Source organism: Macaca mulatta, chromosome 18, assembly GCF_049350105.2.
Source record: "Macaca mulatta isolate MMU2019108-1 chromosome 18, T2T-MMU8v2.0, whole genome shotgun sequence".
NCBI classification, from domain to species: Eukaryota; Metazoa; Chordata; class Mammalia; order Primates; family Cercopithecidae; genus Macaca; species Macaca mulatta.
Window position 1 is genome coordinate 3,891,961 of NC_133423.1, and position 14,286 is coordinate 3,906,246.

Below are 14,286 nucleotides of genomic sequence, written 5' to 3' on the forward strand. Positions count from 1 at the left end.
AGGGAGTTCGAGACCAATCTGGCCAACATGGTAAAATCCCGTCTCTACTGAAAATACAAAAATTAGCGGGCCGTGGTGGCAGGCGCCTGTAATCCCAGCTACTCAGGAGGCTAAGACAGGAGAATCGCTTGAACCCAAGAGGCAGAGGTTGTAGTGAGCCCTGATCACGCCACTGCACTTCAGCCTGGGCGACAAAGTGAGACTGTCTCAAAAAAAGAAAGAAAACAATTTCCTTAAAAAACCCAAGAACTCTGACAAATCAGCAGGAAATCCCAAACAATATCAGAGTAGAAAAGTGAGCAATGCGCAGAGCTTACAGAAGAAATACAAACAGTCTAAAAACATATGCAAAGCTGTTCAACCACACTTAGAACCAAAGAAGAGCAGATGAAAATGGCATCCTGTTGGCTGGAGCTGTAAACCAGGCACTCGGAGTCTCTGAAGGACAGAGGCACGAGGCCCTCTGGTGGCCTTTGCCAGACTCTACCCTCACTGAGCCATCAGAGGCACACAGGCTCACAGAAGACAATCACGGCAGCACCCTGCCAGTCATCACACATGGAAACTCAGTGTTCGTCAGGAGGGGTCTGGTAAAATTAATTTGGTATGCCCATGTGACAGAACCCTGCATTGCCATTAAAAAGAATGAAATAGGTTTATAGATACTGACAAAGAAAAATATCTATGATTCACTGACATGTAAAATTTTAAAAACCAGAATCGTACAACTTAACATTGGTATATGTCCAGACATTTCTGAAAAAAAAAATACTTAAAAAACTGTTAACAGTGGTTATCTCTGGAGAATAGGACACCCTTCAGTACCGTTTTTTGTTTATCATCACATTTACTCACTGGGAGTCTGAACCTTGAACTTTTTTAAAATGAAGGCTAGGACAAGAAGAAGAAAACGCAGCTATAAGAATGTCCCGCTCTCGGAGTTAGCAGTGAGCCGAGATCACGCCGCTGAACTCCAGCCTGGGCGACAGAGCGAGACTCTGCCTCAAAAAAAAAAAAAAAAAAAAAAAGAACGTCCCACTCTTCTGGTCTTTAGCTACAGTCGATGGAGACACGTTTAGCACTTCATGTCGCCTTGGTGGCATCTTGTCTCTGCTAATTGGCTGGCACGCCCCACCCACAGGCAGGTCACAAACTGCTGTCTCAACACCTCCATGTGACACCCTTGCCAGACCTGACTTTCTCATCTATGACTCCACCACTAACCCCTACTGGAAAACTCTCTCTCTATCGGTTAGTTCACGAGTTCCTCTAGGCCACATACAACTGCTGGCCAGACTGGACTCCTTCTTATAAACATCCCAAGTTTCCATCAGAACCCCTTAGCTCCTGCTCTCCTTAGTTTAACTTTCTATGTCTTATTCCCAACCTCAGATCACACCATCAACTTAGATTCTACCCTGGAACTTCACTACATGGCTTAACGAGGGTCCTGTGGCTGCACCACCCAGTGGGACCTGGGCGCTCTTCCTTCTCCAGTCACCTCCCTCATTGTCACTCTCTAGCTGAACACACCCCGCCGTCCTGCTGTGGTCAAAACACAAAGGCCAGCAGTCAAGGTGTGTGCTCACTAGGGTGGCACTGCCAACCCAGCAGTTCCTTGAAACCACCTACCCTTTCCCTGCAGCACCTGCTGCTGCCCTCTGTAGAATAAAGAGTACAAGGAACACACCCTCTTTGGTTTTCTGAAACATCCTGCAATATTGAAATCTTTGCAGTTTGTTTTACTAAGTTGCTGAATAATTAGTTCTATCTCCTAGAGCAAAACATAAGCATCCCCCTTATATACAGAAACTCTTCTGATTCTTTAGGAGAACACTGATACTTTGGTCTTCCTTTCTCCAGAAAGGAAGGACATTCTGAGAGCCCCTTCTGTTCTTTACCATGGGTCTTGGTTTCCAGATTCTTCATGGTTCTGCTAAACTCGATCTCATGTATCAGCCACTGCTGTTTGGCCAGTTGCCAGTGAGTCTCCCTCCTGTCACGTGATTGTGTCCGGCTCCTCACACTGACTGGCAGGCGTCAGGCGGGAGGGCGCCTGCTGCTCTTCTGCCTGTCCAAAAAACTTAGAGCCCTGCCTTCCTCAATGGACAGATTTGTTTTCATTGTTTACTACTATGACAACCATACAGAAATAAGCATAAGCAATCTACAGAGAAAACAGACTTTCTTTTTTTTTTTTTTTGAGATGGAGTTTCATTCTTGTTGCCCAGGCTGGAGTGCAATGGCATGATCTCAGCTCACTGCAACCTCCACCTCTTGGGTTCAAGCGATTCTCCTGTCTCAGGCTCCTGAGTAGCTGGGATTACAGGCACCCACCACTGCGCCCAGCTAATTTTATATTTTTTAGTAGAGACTGGGTTTCTCCCTGTTGGTCAGGCTGGTCTCAAACTCCCAACCTCAGGTGATCCTCCTGCCTCGGCCTCCCAAAGTGCTGGGATTACAGGTGTGAGCCACCGTGCACAGCTGAAAACAGACTGTCTAATTAATATTCTGAATGAGCTTACTACAGAGAAGTCATTCAAGCTTAAAACCATACACTCTAGTAAGCAAGCTGCCATCACTCAGGTGACACCGGGTTGAGAAACTAATGGCCCTGCTGCAGTGAAAGTCACCAAAGGAGCAGCTGCCTGCACCTCCAGTCTTCAGAGCAGAACCCGCGCAGCGTAGCCATGCCCTCACCTCACCAGGTCGCTGGGCTTCTTGAAGCTCTTGGGGCAGTATGTGCAGCAGTTGGCATGCTTGGGCTCGTCCTGCAGCTCTGCCTGCTTGTCCCTCAGCTCGCTGATGCGGTCCTTTTCTGCCGCGGACTGCACCAGGACCTTCTCCGACACCGTGGCGCTCTCCTGCGGCCGGATCTTGGCTAACTGGGCTGTCTCCTCCTCTGTGAAAGTGATGACCTCAGGACGAGACTTCCGTGATGCATTTCTGTCAGAATGTTCTTCCTCCTCCTCCATACAAATGTCTAAACAAAATCAAGGAAAAGGGATCAAAAATCTAATGAAGAAAACTTAGGTTATTAGCAAAACAATTAAAACTAAGTAGGTATGTACGTAATGAAAATCAATAACTCAACCAAGCTATTTTTATGATGGTAGAGAGTTGCTATATTTTCCCACCTCTATTGAGAAACTTAGGTCACGGAAAGAAAACAGCCAAGTGTACTGGGAAGTAGGGGGCGGAGGATGAACAGAGGTTGGTGAGGAGGTGAAAACATCCACTTAGATAGAAGGAATAAGCTCTAATGTTTGATAGCAGAGTAGGATGATACAGTTAAAAACAATGTATATTTCCAAGCAGCTACAGGAGAGAACTTGAAACGTTCCCATACTTAGAAACTGATAAATACTTAAGGTGATGAATACCCCAAGTACTCTGATTTGATCATTCCACATTCTGTTATTGAAACAAATTATCACATGTGCGTCATAAATATGTACAAATATTATGTAACCAAAAAAAACCAAGTCAAGGGCTTCCCTTAGGAGAGCGATGACCAACATTAGGAAGATGCTCGGATTAAAGACCTGCTTCTACCCCTCCCTGCAAATTCAGGAGTAAGCTTTGAGGCTGATAGTGTCCACACAAGCTACTGGTATTCATAAATACAGATATTAATTTATTCATAAGGGCAAAAAATGAATTACCCTGGGATTTTTAAAAACCAGAAGCCCAAAAATGGGAGACCAAATTAATAAATTAGCAAATGGTCCCCAACTAAAAACAATTACTATAAAGAAGAAAATAAAACTTTAAAAATATATATGGTTGGCCCTCTGTATCTGTGCCTTCCACATCCATAGATTCAACCAACTGCAGTTAGAAAATACAGATATTTTTTCTCTTGTTATTATTCAATAAACAATACACTATGATGGCTATTTACAACCAGGTGCAGTGACTCACGCCTGTAATCCCACTGCTTTGGGAAGCTGAGATGGAAAGATTGCTTCAGGCCAGGAGTGTGAGACCAGCCTGAGTCACACACCAAGACTCCATCTTTACCAAAAATTTAAAAATTAAACAGGCATGGTGGCACACACCTGTAGCCCCAGCACATTGGGAGGCCAAGTTGGGGCTTGGCACAGAAGTTCAAGACCGCCTAGGCAACAGAGCAAGATCCCGTCTCTACAAAAAAATTTTTTTTTTAATTAGCCAGGCATAGTGGTGAACCTGTAGCCCCAGCTACTCAGGAGCCTGAGGTGGGAGGATTGCTTGAACCCAGGAGTTCAAGGCTGCAGTGAATTACCATTAAGCTATTGTACTCCCGCCTAGGTGACAGAGTGAGACCCTGTCTCTCAAAGAACCCCAAACTATTTACATAGCATTTATATTATATTCGGTATTATAAGTGATCTAGATATGGTTTAAAGTATACAAGAGGATGTGTGTAGGTTACATGCAGATACTACGCTGTTTGGTATCAGGAACTTCAGCATCTGCAGATTTTGGTGTCCTCAGGAGTTGAGGAACCAATCTTCAGCTGATACTGAAAGAGAACTATACGCGTAAGTATTCATTCCTAAATGAAAAATAAGGATGCATTCCAAATGATTAAAAAAAGAATAATAGAGAGGAAAAAAAGTTTGGCTGGGAGCAGGGAAGTCATTATTGTACGACTGACTGAAAAAAACTTACAACTCAACAGAAACACTGAATTGCCAAGTGAACAGTGATTAATTCACCAAATAAGTAAATTTAAAAACCAACTAGATAATTTTTCTTACCATATAAAAGGAAAAAAAGATGAGATGGGTGCGGGGGGGAAGAAGATAGAGAGGGGAGCAAACGACAGCGAGGGTGTGGGTTGAGGGAGAAAGTCATGGAAGATAAAGCCAGTGGACTCAATGTCCATCTCACAGAAATTCCAGAAAAAGATACAGCAAACTAAAATTCCACATTATACCAATAAAGCTTGGAATGATCTGAGGGTAGTTTATAGATAGCAGCCCCACCAACACTCATGAGGAAATAAGAAGGTAACTCTGTTAACATTCTTTAAGGAACTGAGAACACAATCAGTATAGCACAGGCTGGAGAGAGACAGAACAACAAAATTAAGCACGATAGACAGACAGCATGAAACAGACAGCAAGTGTTAGAAGCAGGCTAACGTCGCAATAAATGTGAGGGAATTTAACCCCTATCTAAGTCTCTAGGTTTGGGCAAAACAATGCAATTTAACACGTGACTTTTCTCCTATGGACAAGAGTTCTTCTGCAGTTTCCCCCACAATGATCCAAGGAACATAACACATATAAAGGTGAATCTAAATAAATATGTAGCAGTGAGATGAAGCCCAAACAGAACCCCCAAATTGATGCTAGAATTCAGTAGCATTAGAAGCTTTATTAATTGACAGGAAGGAATATGTAAAGAGGCTTAGAGATTATTTGTATTTGGCTGATAAATTAACACGCTCCAAATGACAGGGTTCTAGAAATAATGCCTGTATGTCCCATAGCCTTTAACTCATTTGAAGGAAAGGGCCATTTTCTTTTTATACTTTATGAAATCTAATGACAGAATTTTTAAAATGGAAAGAAAGGCTTTAGTAAGTATCATCGGACTAAAGAGTTTGAACTATCTCAGTATAACAGGTCAGAAACTTTTATTCCAGAATTATCTACTAAAGAAATGAGGTGCACAGTGGCTCTGGCCATGGTTAAGTCACAGTTTTTGTTACTTTGAGGGAGTTTAGGCTAAAGTTTTACAGACTTATTCCTCAAAACAGAAGAGAAAGGTAGACTACCATAACCCACCGGGGACCCCGGACGGTCTCACTGTGATCTTTCGGTCAGATGGTGGCAAAGCAGACAGAGAGGGCAGTACCTTGAGAGAGGATGATAGGCCACCAGCAGGTCTGACCTCTGATGACAGTCCCCATTTAGCAGCCCTGTCTCCACACAGCCACTGACACAAGATTCACTGACAACATTGCATACCAACTGTGCCAGGACAGGATGGCTGCAGCATAGGCAAGAGCCCAGGCCCACATATACACTCAGACCAGCCATGACCTCCAAGAGTATCAGAACTAACATGGATTTTAAAACGGCAATCTGTGTGCTGGCACAATGTGTCAAAATATAAAATGTGCTCCATTCTTTTTTTTTTTTTTTTTTTGAGACGGAGTCTCGCTCTGTCGCCCAGGCTGGAGTGCAGTGGCCGGATCTCAGCTCACTGCAAGCTCCGCCTCCCGGGTTCACGCCATTCTCCTGCCTCAGCCTCCCGAGTAGCTGGGACTACAGGCGCCCGCCACCACGCCCGGCTAGTTTTTTTGTATTTTTTTAGTAGAGACGGGGTTTCACCGTGTTAGCCAGGATGGTCTCGATCTCCTGACCTCGTGATCCGCCCGTCTCGGCCTCCCAAAGTGCTGGGATGACAGGCTTGAGCCACCGCGCCCGGCTGCTCCATTCTTAACTCTGTAATTTCATTGTGGAACTTACTAAAAAGAAGGTGTCTCTTATAAGCACAAAAAGTATAATCACAAAAATAATACTTAGGATCTTTCCGCTTGGTATGGGACTTGGGAGAATTAACTTGTCTAATGTTTTGCTGGCTGGTGTACAAAATGAGATTAATCCCTCTAACTATGCAGTGTGTTGTGTCTATTACATGAGACAATGTAATGGTAAGCACAGGTTTTGCCAAGGTTACAGTACTCCATAAATGCTACCACAGTACTCCATAAATGCTACCATTACCATTTCATGAAAGACCAGATACTAGCTACACATCCATCAATCCATCAACAGAAAATTATATAATAAAATATGATGGAATTCCATGGAGTCATCTGAGCTGATGTAGATCTGTGTTCAGTAAATTAAATATGCCTATAATAAACTTTAGTAGATGGAAAATTAAGCACGCTACAACACTATTTAGAGCAAGATACCATATTTGTTAAAAAGCATTAAAGTCTCTAACAACATGTGCACGTAAGCATGAAAGGAAGAGCACAGTGTGAGAGCGAATGCTCATTCAGCGTGTGGTGATTTGTAAGAGCAGATGTTTTCTTCATTGCGCCTCTGAATTTTTCTTCCAAGAGCATGTACGGCTTTCCTAATCAGAAAATAAAATTAACTATTAAAAACTCAGGGAGCTACTGAACTTAATCTGTACATAGCCAGGTTAAAATACTCACGGTGATTTGTGAATGGATTTATTCCTAAATTAGCATTGGGTTCATACACTTTGAATCAACAAACGGAAAATACCTCCTCCTTCTGTCTCTCCAGTGGCTGACACAGCAGAGGGGACTGCTTGGTGTCTCTTCATGTGCTTTTTACAATGCACTGTAGTTCGGAAACCCTCCTCACAAAACGGACACTTATAAGGCTTCATGCTCATATGTGTGGCCATGTGCCGGGTGAGGCTGCCATTGGTGGTGAAGGAAGCATTGCACACGCTGCAGCTGAACGCCTTCACTCCTACAAGCACAGAAACAGAGAAAAAATGGCTGGAACCAATCCTATTTCATTACCTTAAAACCAGAGCAGTCAAAACCAAACAAAGATATGTTTAATAAGCCACAACATTATCCTGAGGCTTAGCAGAGTTTGGTTTAAAAAAAAGTAAATCACAAAATTATAGACAGTTTATTTGGTGTGGGTTTCCAATTTTTAGAAATGGGATTGTTTTAAGAACATGGAAGTTAACACAGGACATCTTACTGCCTTCTCTACTGAAATCAGCAGGCTCTGTGAAGCCACAGTCTCCAAAACAAATCAAGTCCTCTCTGCCTTCAGTCTTTTACCTTTAAACTGGCAACACGTGGATTCTACCCCAGAAATGTTTTTTCCAATCCATCTTTTCATCACTTCCACAGCACATGAGGTATATTAGGCATTAAGAGCTAGTCTATAAATCTTCTATACAGCTTTATTTTCAAATAAAGTCCCATATAGAAGGCCTTCTCTCCTCTGGACCAATGACACAAAACCAAGTAACCAGCTATTTTCTTCCTATTTCTGTCTTTCTTCCACTGTTCCTTATAAAAGTCATATATTGCTGCTCTCTGGTCCTTCAAAGTACCATATAAATGACTCCCAGCAATCTTTCCAATAACCACTAAAACCACTCCCCAGTCATCAACCTATGGACCAGTCAATAAAACTTTTCCTTATTTTGCTTGGCTATATGTTTCTAAGCAGTATATCTTCATTTTCAAATAAAGCCTTATATAAAATATACACTGATATTAAACTTATTATTAATATACTGAATATATTAAAGATAAAATATGTTAAAAATATTTTTAACTGGACACTATGTATCTGATAAAGGTCCAGTAATCAGACTATAAAAACCTCTTACAACTCAATAAAGCAAATAATCCAATTTTAAAATGGGCATAAGATTAGAACAGACATTTCTCAGTGTCTGTGAAAGATGTTTAACTTGATCAGCCATCAGAGAAATGCAAATCAAAGCAAAACCACAATGGCACGTGGGAAGGCTCATGACCATCCACAAGGCCGGTCATGAGAGAAGCAATAATAGCCATTGGCGAGGATGTGGGGAAACCAGAGCCCTCCCACCCTACCGTGGGCTGTCGAATACCACAGCCACAGTGGAAAACAGTTCCATAAACTCAAATGTTTTAACAGAGTTAACATATGACCAAACAATTCCGCTCCTAGGTAGAGCAATGAGCCCATGTCCACACAAAAACTTATATACAAATGTTCACAGCAGGATTACTTATAATAAACAAAATATGGAAATAACCCCAATGTCCATCAACTGATGAATGGATCAATTAAGACGTGGCATATCCTACAATGGAAAGTAATGAGGTTCTGATCCACCTATACAGCACGGATGAAACTTGAGCACACTGTGCTGTGAAAGCAGCAGACACAAAATGCCACATATTTCTATAAAATACCCAGAACAAGCAAACCTCTAAAGACAGAAGTAGATACTGGGCGCCTGAGGTTCTGGGCATTGAGGGGAAATGGGGAGTGACTGTTAATGGGTACAGAGTTCCTTTTATGTGTAACAAAAATGTCGTAAAATTACAGTTTTGATGATTGCAGAACTCTGCGAACATACTAAAAATCACCGAATTGTACATTTTCAGTGGGTTAATTGAATGGTATATGGATTGTATCTCCATAAAACTTTTTTCTTTAAAGGACTAATCTCCAAGTATAAGGCAGACAATGACCTGTGTGTGTCTTCTCGTGAGACTTAAGCACCCCGGAGGAAACAAAGCCACGTCCACAGAGTTTGCACTTGTAGGGCTTCTCCCCGGTGTGCGACCGCACGTGCTGCTTCAGGTGACTGGACTTCTTAAAGCCTTTGTTGCAATAGTCACACCTGCAAACATACAGAACCCAGACCACGTTAATTCATAGCACAATTACAAATACAGCACCTGAGACGGGAAGGAAAGCAAACAAGCTTCACCAACAACCATGAAACATTTAGGCACAACTGTTACAGAACCTAGGTGTGCTCTCCAACATTGAAGAAATTATAAACTATAAAATATTGCCGACAATCATTTGTTAGACCAGATTCTTATAATCTTAAATGTATTACTTTAACAGCAAATCCTGTAACTCCCCAGCAGACATAAATTTGATTAGTTAGAAACTCTCACTAAGCATAACAGGAAGAAAATGTATGCACTCTTTTCTTTAAGTCATTAGACACTGCGAATCCTTCCATCGCCTCTGAGGCAGAATCACTCCTGCATCTAGTCACTCGTAAATGCCAATCCATGTACTCCTTTGGTTTATAAAATACAAAACAGAGTGTCCTGGAGTTATGCTGAATAATACATCAATATGCAGTGTTATTTCCCCTTCAGTTGTTACTGAATAGACTCATGTTATCTTAAGGATTAAAATAATCATAAATTTCAAAACTTCTACTCACATATTATTAAAAGCTTATTGCATTAGTATGTCTCTTTTGTCCATTCTCAAGTTTTAATATCCAGTAAGAAGTTAGCGATGTCCCTACACTATAACCTAAGTCCAGACTGGGTGCCCACTAGAGGCAACTAACTTTCCTCTCAAGTCCAAATTAAACTAAAAGCTGGAAGTGTCTGAATACATTTTGAAAATTCACTCTTGTAAATTTGGTTTGGCGGTGGCTCACGCCTGTAATCCCAGCACTTTGGACGGTATATACCTGCTGAGCCAGCGGACGGACATCTAAAAGACATCTAAAAAGCTGTCTTCCTAATTGTGCTGTACCTTGGTACACAGATTGTCATATGTAAAGCACATGAAGAGTCTTGAACTAAAAGGCACAATATAAATTTAAGTAATTTCTGAAAATGGAAAAATAATGACTTAAAACAGTGACGGGAAGCTATAGCAGAGTACTTCAAACAGACAAACTGAAGACTGCTGCATCCAAATCCTGGCCCACTTGCTTATTTGCTGTAAAAAGCTTAGCAAGTTAATCTCTTTTGTCTCAGATCCCTTATTTACAGAATATGGATGACAGTGGAACTGTTTTGAACAGTTTTGAGAGAATGAAATTGCAGAGCCCTTGGAGCAGGGCAAGCACACAGCAGCATCTGTCACTGCAGCATCCGTCGCTGGGAGCCGGCAGCACCATGAGCTGGTCTGTGCAGACAACTACCTGTAAGAGCGCCTGCTCTGGTCCTCGCTGTCCTCCAGAAACTGGGAACCTTGTGCCTGCAGGTCCAGTTCCTCTTGGGATGACTCCTGAATCAAGCGAGTTGTCTAAAATTTAAGAGAAGTATAAAGCAAACTACTTGAATACCTGTGAATAAACATAAAACAACTCAGCAGCTAAGAACTAAGGATAAGAACATTCATAAACTGAGGATTTAAGAGGGAGAAACCCCAAATAGTCCACTGTAATCATTTGGGCCAGAGCAATAATAAAGATCACTCACACAGATTTTATTAAATGAAGATCTATTTATTTTCCATTACCCTACCTTGATACAAAGCTTAATCAACCATAAAACTGATTATTTTATATATCTTAATAAGAGATTCCCCTTCCATCTGCTCTACTCTTATTGACAGCGAATAAAACCCCGCCTTCAGAGAGTATAATATTGTCTCCTCTTGTCACACAAACCAGAGGGTGAGAAGGACATGTTTCCCCAAGAACGGTACCATGCATGCTTGGAGCAGCCACACTGACCCCATCCCTCCCTGACAGCGGCATTACAACCCATGCTACCACAGCAAGGACGAGCAAAAATCCGGTCAATGTTTTCTAACCACTCTATAACAGACGCACGCTCACACTGAGCAGAGGTAAGCTCCACTGACCTTCAGAAGGCCTGGAGTCACAGGACAGACTGCGAACAGTGGAGTCATCCACCCCTGTGCAGCAACTGCACGTTGCTGTAAGCAAGGGCTCGTGTCTCATTTGTTTACCTGACTTCCAAAACCAACTTAGATAAACCACAACAGAACTGGGTTTGCACAGTTTTATTTAGAGAGCTCTGGAGTAAAGTCAGCTGCTAAGAAGTATGTTCTCCACTTCCGAGATTCATCTGCTGCCTGTTTGTAGTTTCTAGCTATGAGAAAAATGTTCTGAAATTTTCACGGGAGGATCCAGCCCTACCACTTGGGCAAAGCTACCAATGGTGGATTTTAAAGAGGGATAACAATTGGTCAATCATTTCTCATCACTATTAAGAAATTTCCAAAAGGCCGGGCGCGGTGGCTCACGCCTGTAATCCCAGCACTTTGGGAGGCCGAGACGGGCGGATCACGAGGTCAGGAGATCGAGACCATCCTGGCTAACACGGTGAAACCCCATCTCTACTAAAAAATACAAAAAACTAGCCGGGCGAGGTGGCGGGCGCCTGTAGTCCCAGCTACTCGGGAGGCTGAGGCAGGAGAATGGCATAAACCTGGGAGGCGGAGCTTGCAGTGAGCTGAGATCCGGCCACTGCACTCCAGCCTGGGCGACAGAGCGAGACTCCGTCTCAAAAAAAAAAAAAAAAAAAAAAAAAAAAGAAATTTCCAAAAGCAGAAAAATGAAAATAAAAACGAAAATTAAAATGTCTCCAACTAGGCGTAAGAGATAAAATTTTAAATGATGCATTTAAATGTTTTTTAATGTCAGCATTCATTATATTTTCCTTCTAACATGTTTAAAAGTCCACAGTTAAAAATGTTTAGGTTTTGTGCCTAAAGCAACATAGTATCTTTCAACGTGTTATTACCTAACACTCTAGTAAATTCTTAGCTTTTAATCACAAACGCAAGGCCACACCATGGCACGGAAACCTTTAAGTAAAATTAAAATGTTTTAAGGAAAAAGAAAGCCCGATGTACTAACACTGAGGATTTCCCAGGTAATGCAGTAACCTTAATGTTACAAGAAGTGAGCACACCTCTTAAAATTTCCCTTAAGGAAATTTTAAATAATCACAGTGAAGAATAAAATAGCACCTGCTAAATACTGCCACATATGCACCCCTCTGTCCATACTCACTACATTCATCCCATCAGAGCTGGGAGCCTGCAGCAAGCTCTGTTGGTGGAAGCTTGTGGAGAGGGCCTGAGACTCAAGTGTGCTGGAATCCTGTAGCTGTTGGACAGGTGGAAACTGAGGCTGCTGATGGTACGTGTCAGTCACTGTAAAACCTGAAATAAATTAGAAAAGAGGAGTTCTACAAAAATACTAAAGTTACATTAAAATGTTTTTAAAAAAGGGTTTATAAATTTAAAATGTCTAAAGAGGCATTTCTATTTTCTGAATTAGAATCAGGACTAGCTGTTATTAGCAAGCTTTAACATTGTTTGCTAACAGGCAGGAGGCTGTGCTCAGCAGACATTACAGCAGCGGAGGCTTTACAGAACCAGCCACCACAAAGTTCTAATTTCTACTCAGCCACCTTTTCTTGGCTGGAAACTACATGTAGAATGGCTGCAAAGGTCACTTTCCAGAAGACCTGAGCAGACCACAAAATAGTATGCATCAACAACAAACACATCTACAATGCATGCAAAAAGTTATCTGGTTTGAAACCATACATTTTAGAAGGGCCTTAAGAGAAAACATGTAAGGTTGTCGTAAAATTAAATTTAACTGAGGTACACTCACAAATTTCATTGAAAACCCACCACTGACCTTGGGGTAGCCCTGCCGGTTCGAAGGACTGTTGCGCAGGGGTCTGCTCTTCAAACTGGTCTATGTGCCCTCGCAGAGGGTCCTGTGGAGCCACAAACCCATCTAAGGATGAGATGCAAAAAGGGGGACTCATACATTTGGAAGTTATTTCACATCTGCAAATCTGCCCAAAAGTACACTTTGGCGAGTTTTCAAATATCAGACACCTTATTTTGAAGAGACAACAGGGATAATTTATATACATCTATATGCTTAAAGCATTCTCTTTGTATTTCTAGAATATCATCCCTGAAAGCCTTTAGCATCTGTCTTAGGCATTATTCCATTAAACAATATTCTAACATGCGATTACATTCCATAATTGTTTAGAACCTTTTTGGGTGTGCATGGTTGCAGGCACCACAGAGTAAGTGTATAATCCTACCCAAAGACTAAATACATTTGAGACATCCATAAAACAAAACAGTAAACTGGTCAGCACATTGTTTGTTGACATGCCTGTGTGAGATAAGAAGCCTGTGCCAGACGCAAGCCAGCTATGCCACTAATCACACAGTCTACAGTTGACCTGACATTATTTTTTGCAGCCAAACTTTACTGATGAAGGAAGCGATGTACTACTTTATATTCTGGTTCAGGAGCCTAATCTCACTGCAGACCAGTCACCAACAGTTCACTGACCTACATTAATCTTTGAATCTACATGGAGTGCACTTTGTAGAATACTAAAGATCACACAGATGTACACTTGAAAGATGTTCTCAATATATTGGGCATAAAAGTAGGTCACAAAATAGTATGCACTGCAAGATCCTATTTGTATAACTCTTTTTTTTTTGAGATGGAGTCTCACTCACTCTGTTGTCCAGGCTGGAGTGCAGTGGTGCCAGCTCAGCTCACTGCAACCTCCACCTCCCAGGTTCAAGCAATTCTCTTGCCTCAGCCTCCTACGTAGCTGGGATTACAGGTATGCACCACCACACCCAGCTAATTTTTGTAATTTTAGTACAGATAGGGTTTCACCACAGCCAGGTTGGTCTTGAACTGCTGCCCTCTAGTGATCCATCTGCCTTGGCCTCCCAAAGTGCTGAGATTACAGGCGTGAGCCACCACACCCAACCTTATTTATATAATTATATATGCATACCAAACACACACACACACACACACACC

At 42.0% G+C, this 14,286-nt stretch overlaps 1 protein-coding gene across 5 annotated transcripts in view; it reads right to left on the reverse strand.

Moving 5' to 3' along the window:
- Positions 1-14,286, reverse strand: part of ZNF236 (zinc finger protein 236) — a 160,793-nt gene that overhangs the window by 58,195 nt on the left and 88,312 nt on the right. For all 5 annotated transcript variants that reach the window (XR_013408317.1, XR_013408318.1, XM_028837782.2 and 2 more), the window contains 6 exons: positions 13,114-13,215; positions 12,475-12,626; positions 10,630-10,733; positions 9,197-9,348; positions 7,242-7,454; positions 2,701-2,983 (listed from right to left, as the gene is read on the reverse strand). Coding sequence is in view for 3 of the 5 variants with exons in the window: in XM_028837782.2 (XP_028693615.2) it covers positions 2,701-2,983; positions 7,242-7,454; positions 9,197-9,348; positions 10,630-10,733; positions 12,475-12,626; positions 13,114-13,215 (1,006 nt within the window). In the remaining 2 variants the exon portion in view is untranslated. The remainder of the gene's footprint in view (positions 1-2,700; positions 2,984-7,241; positions 7,455-9,196; positions 9,349-10,629; positions 10,734-12,474; positions 12,627-13,113; positions 13,216-14,286) is intronic.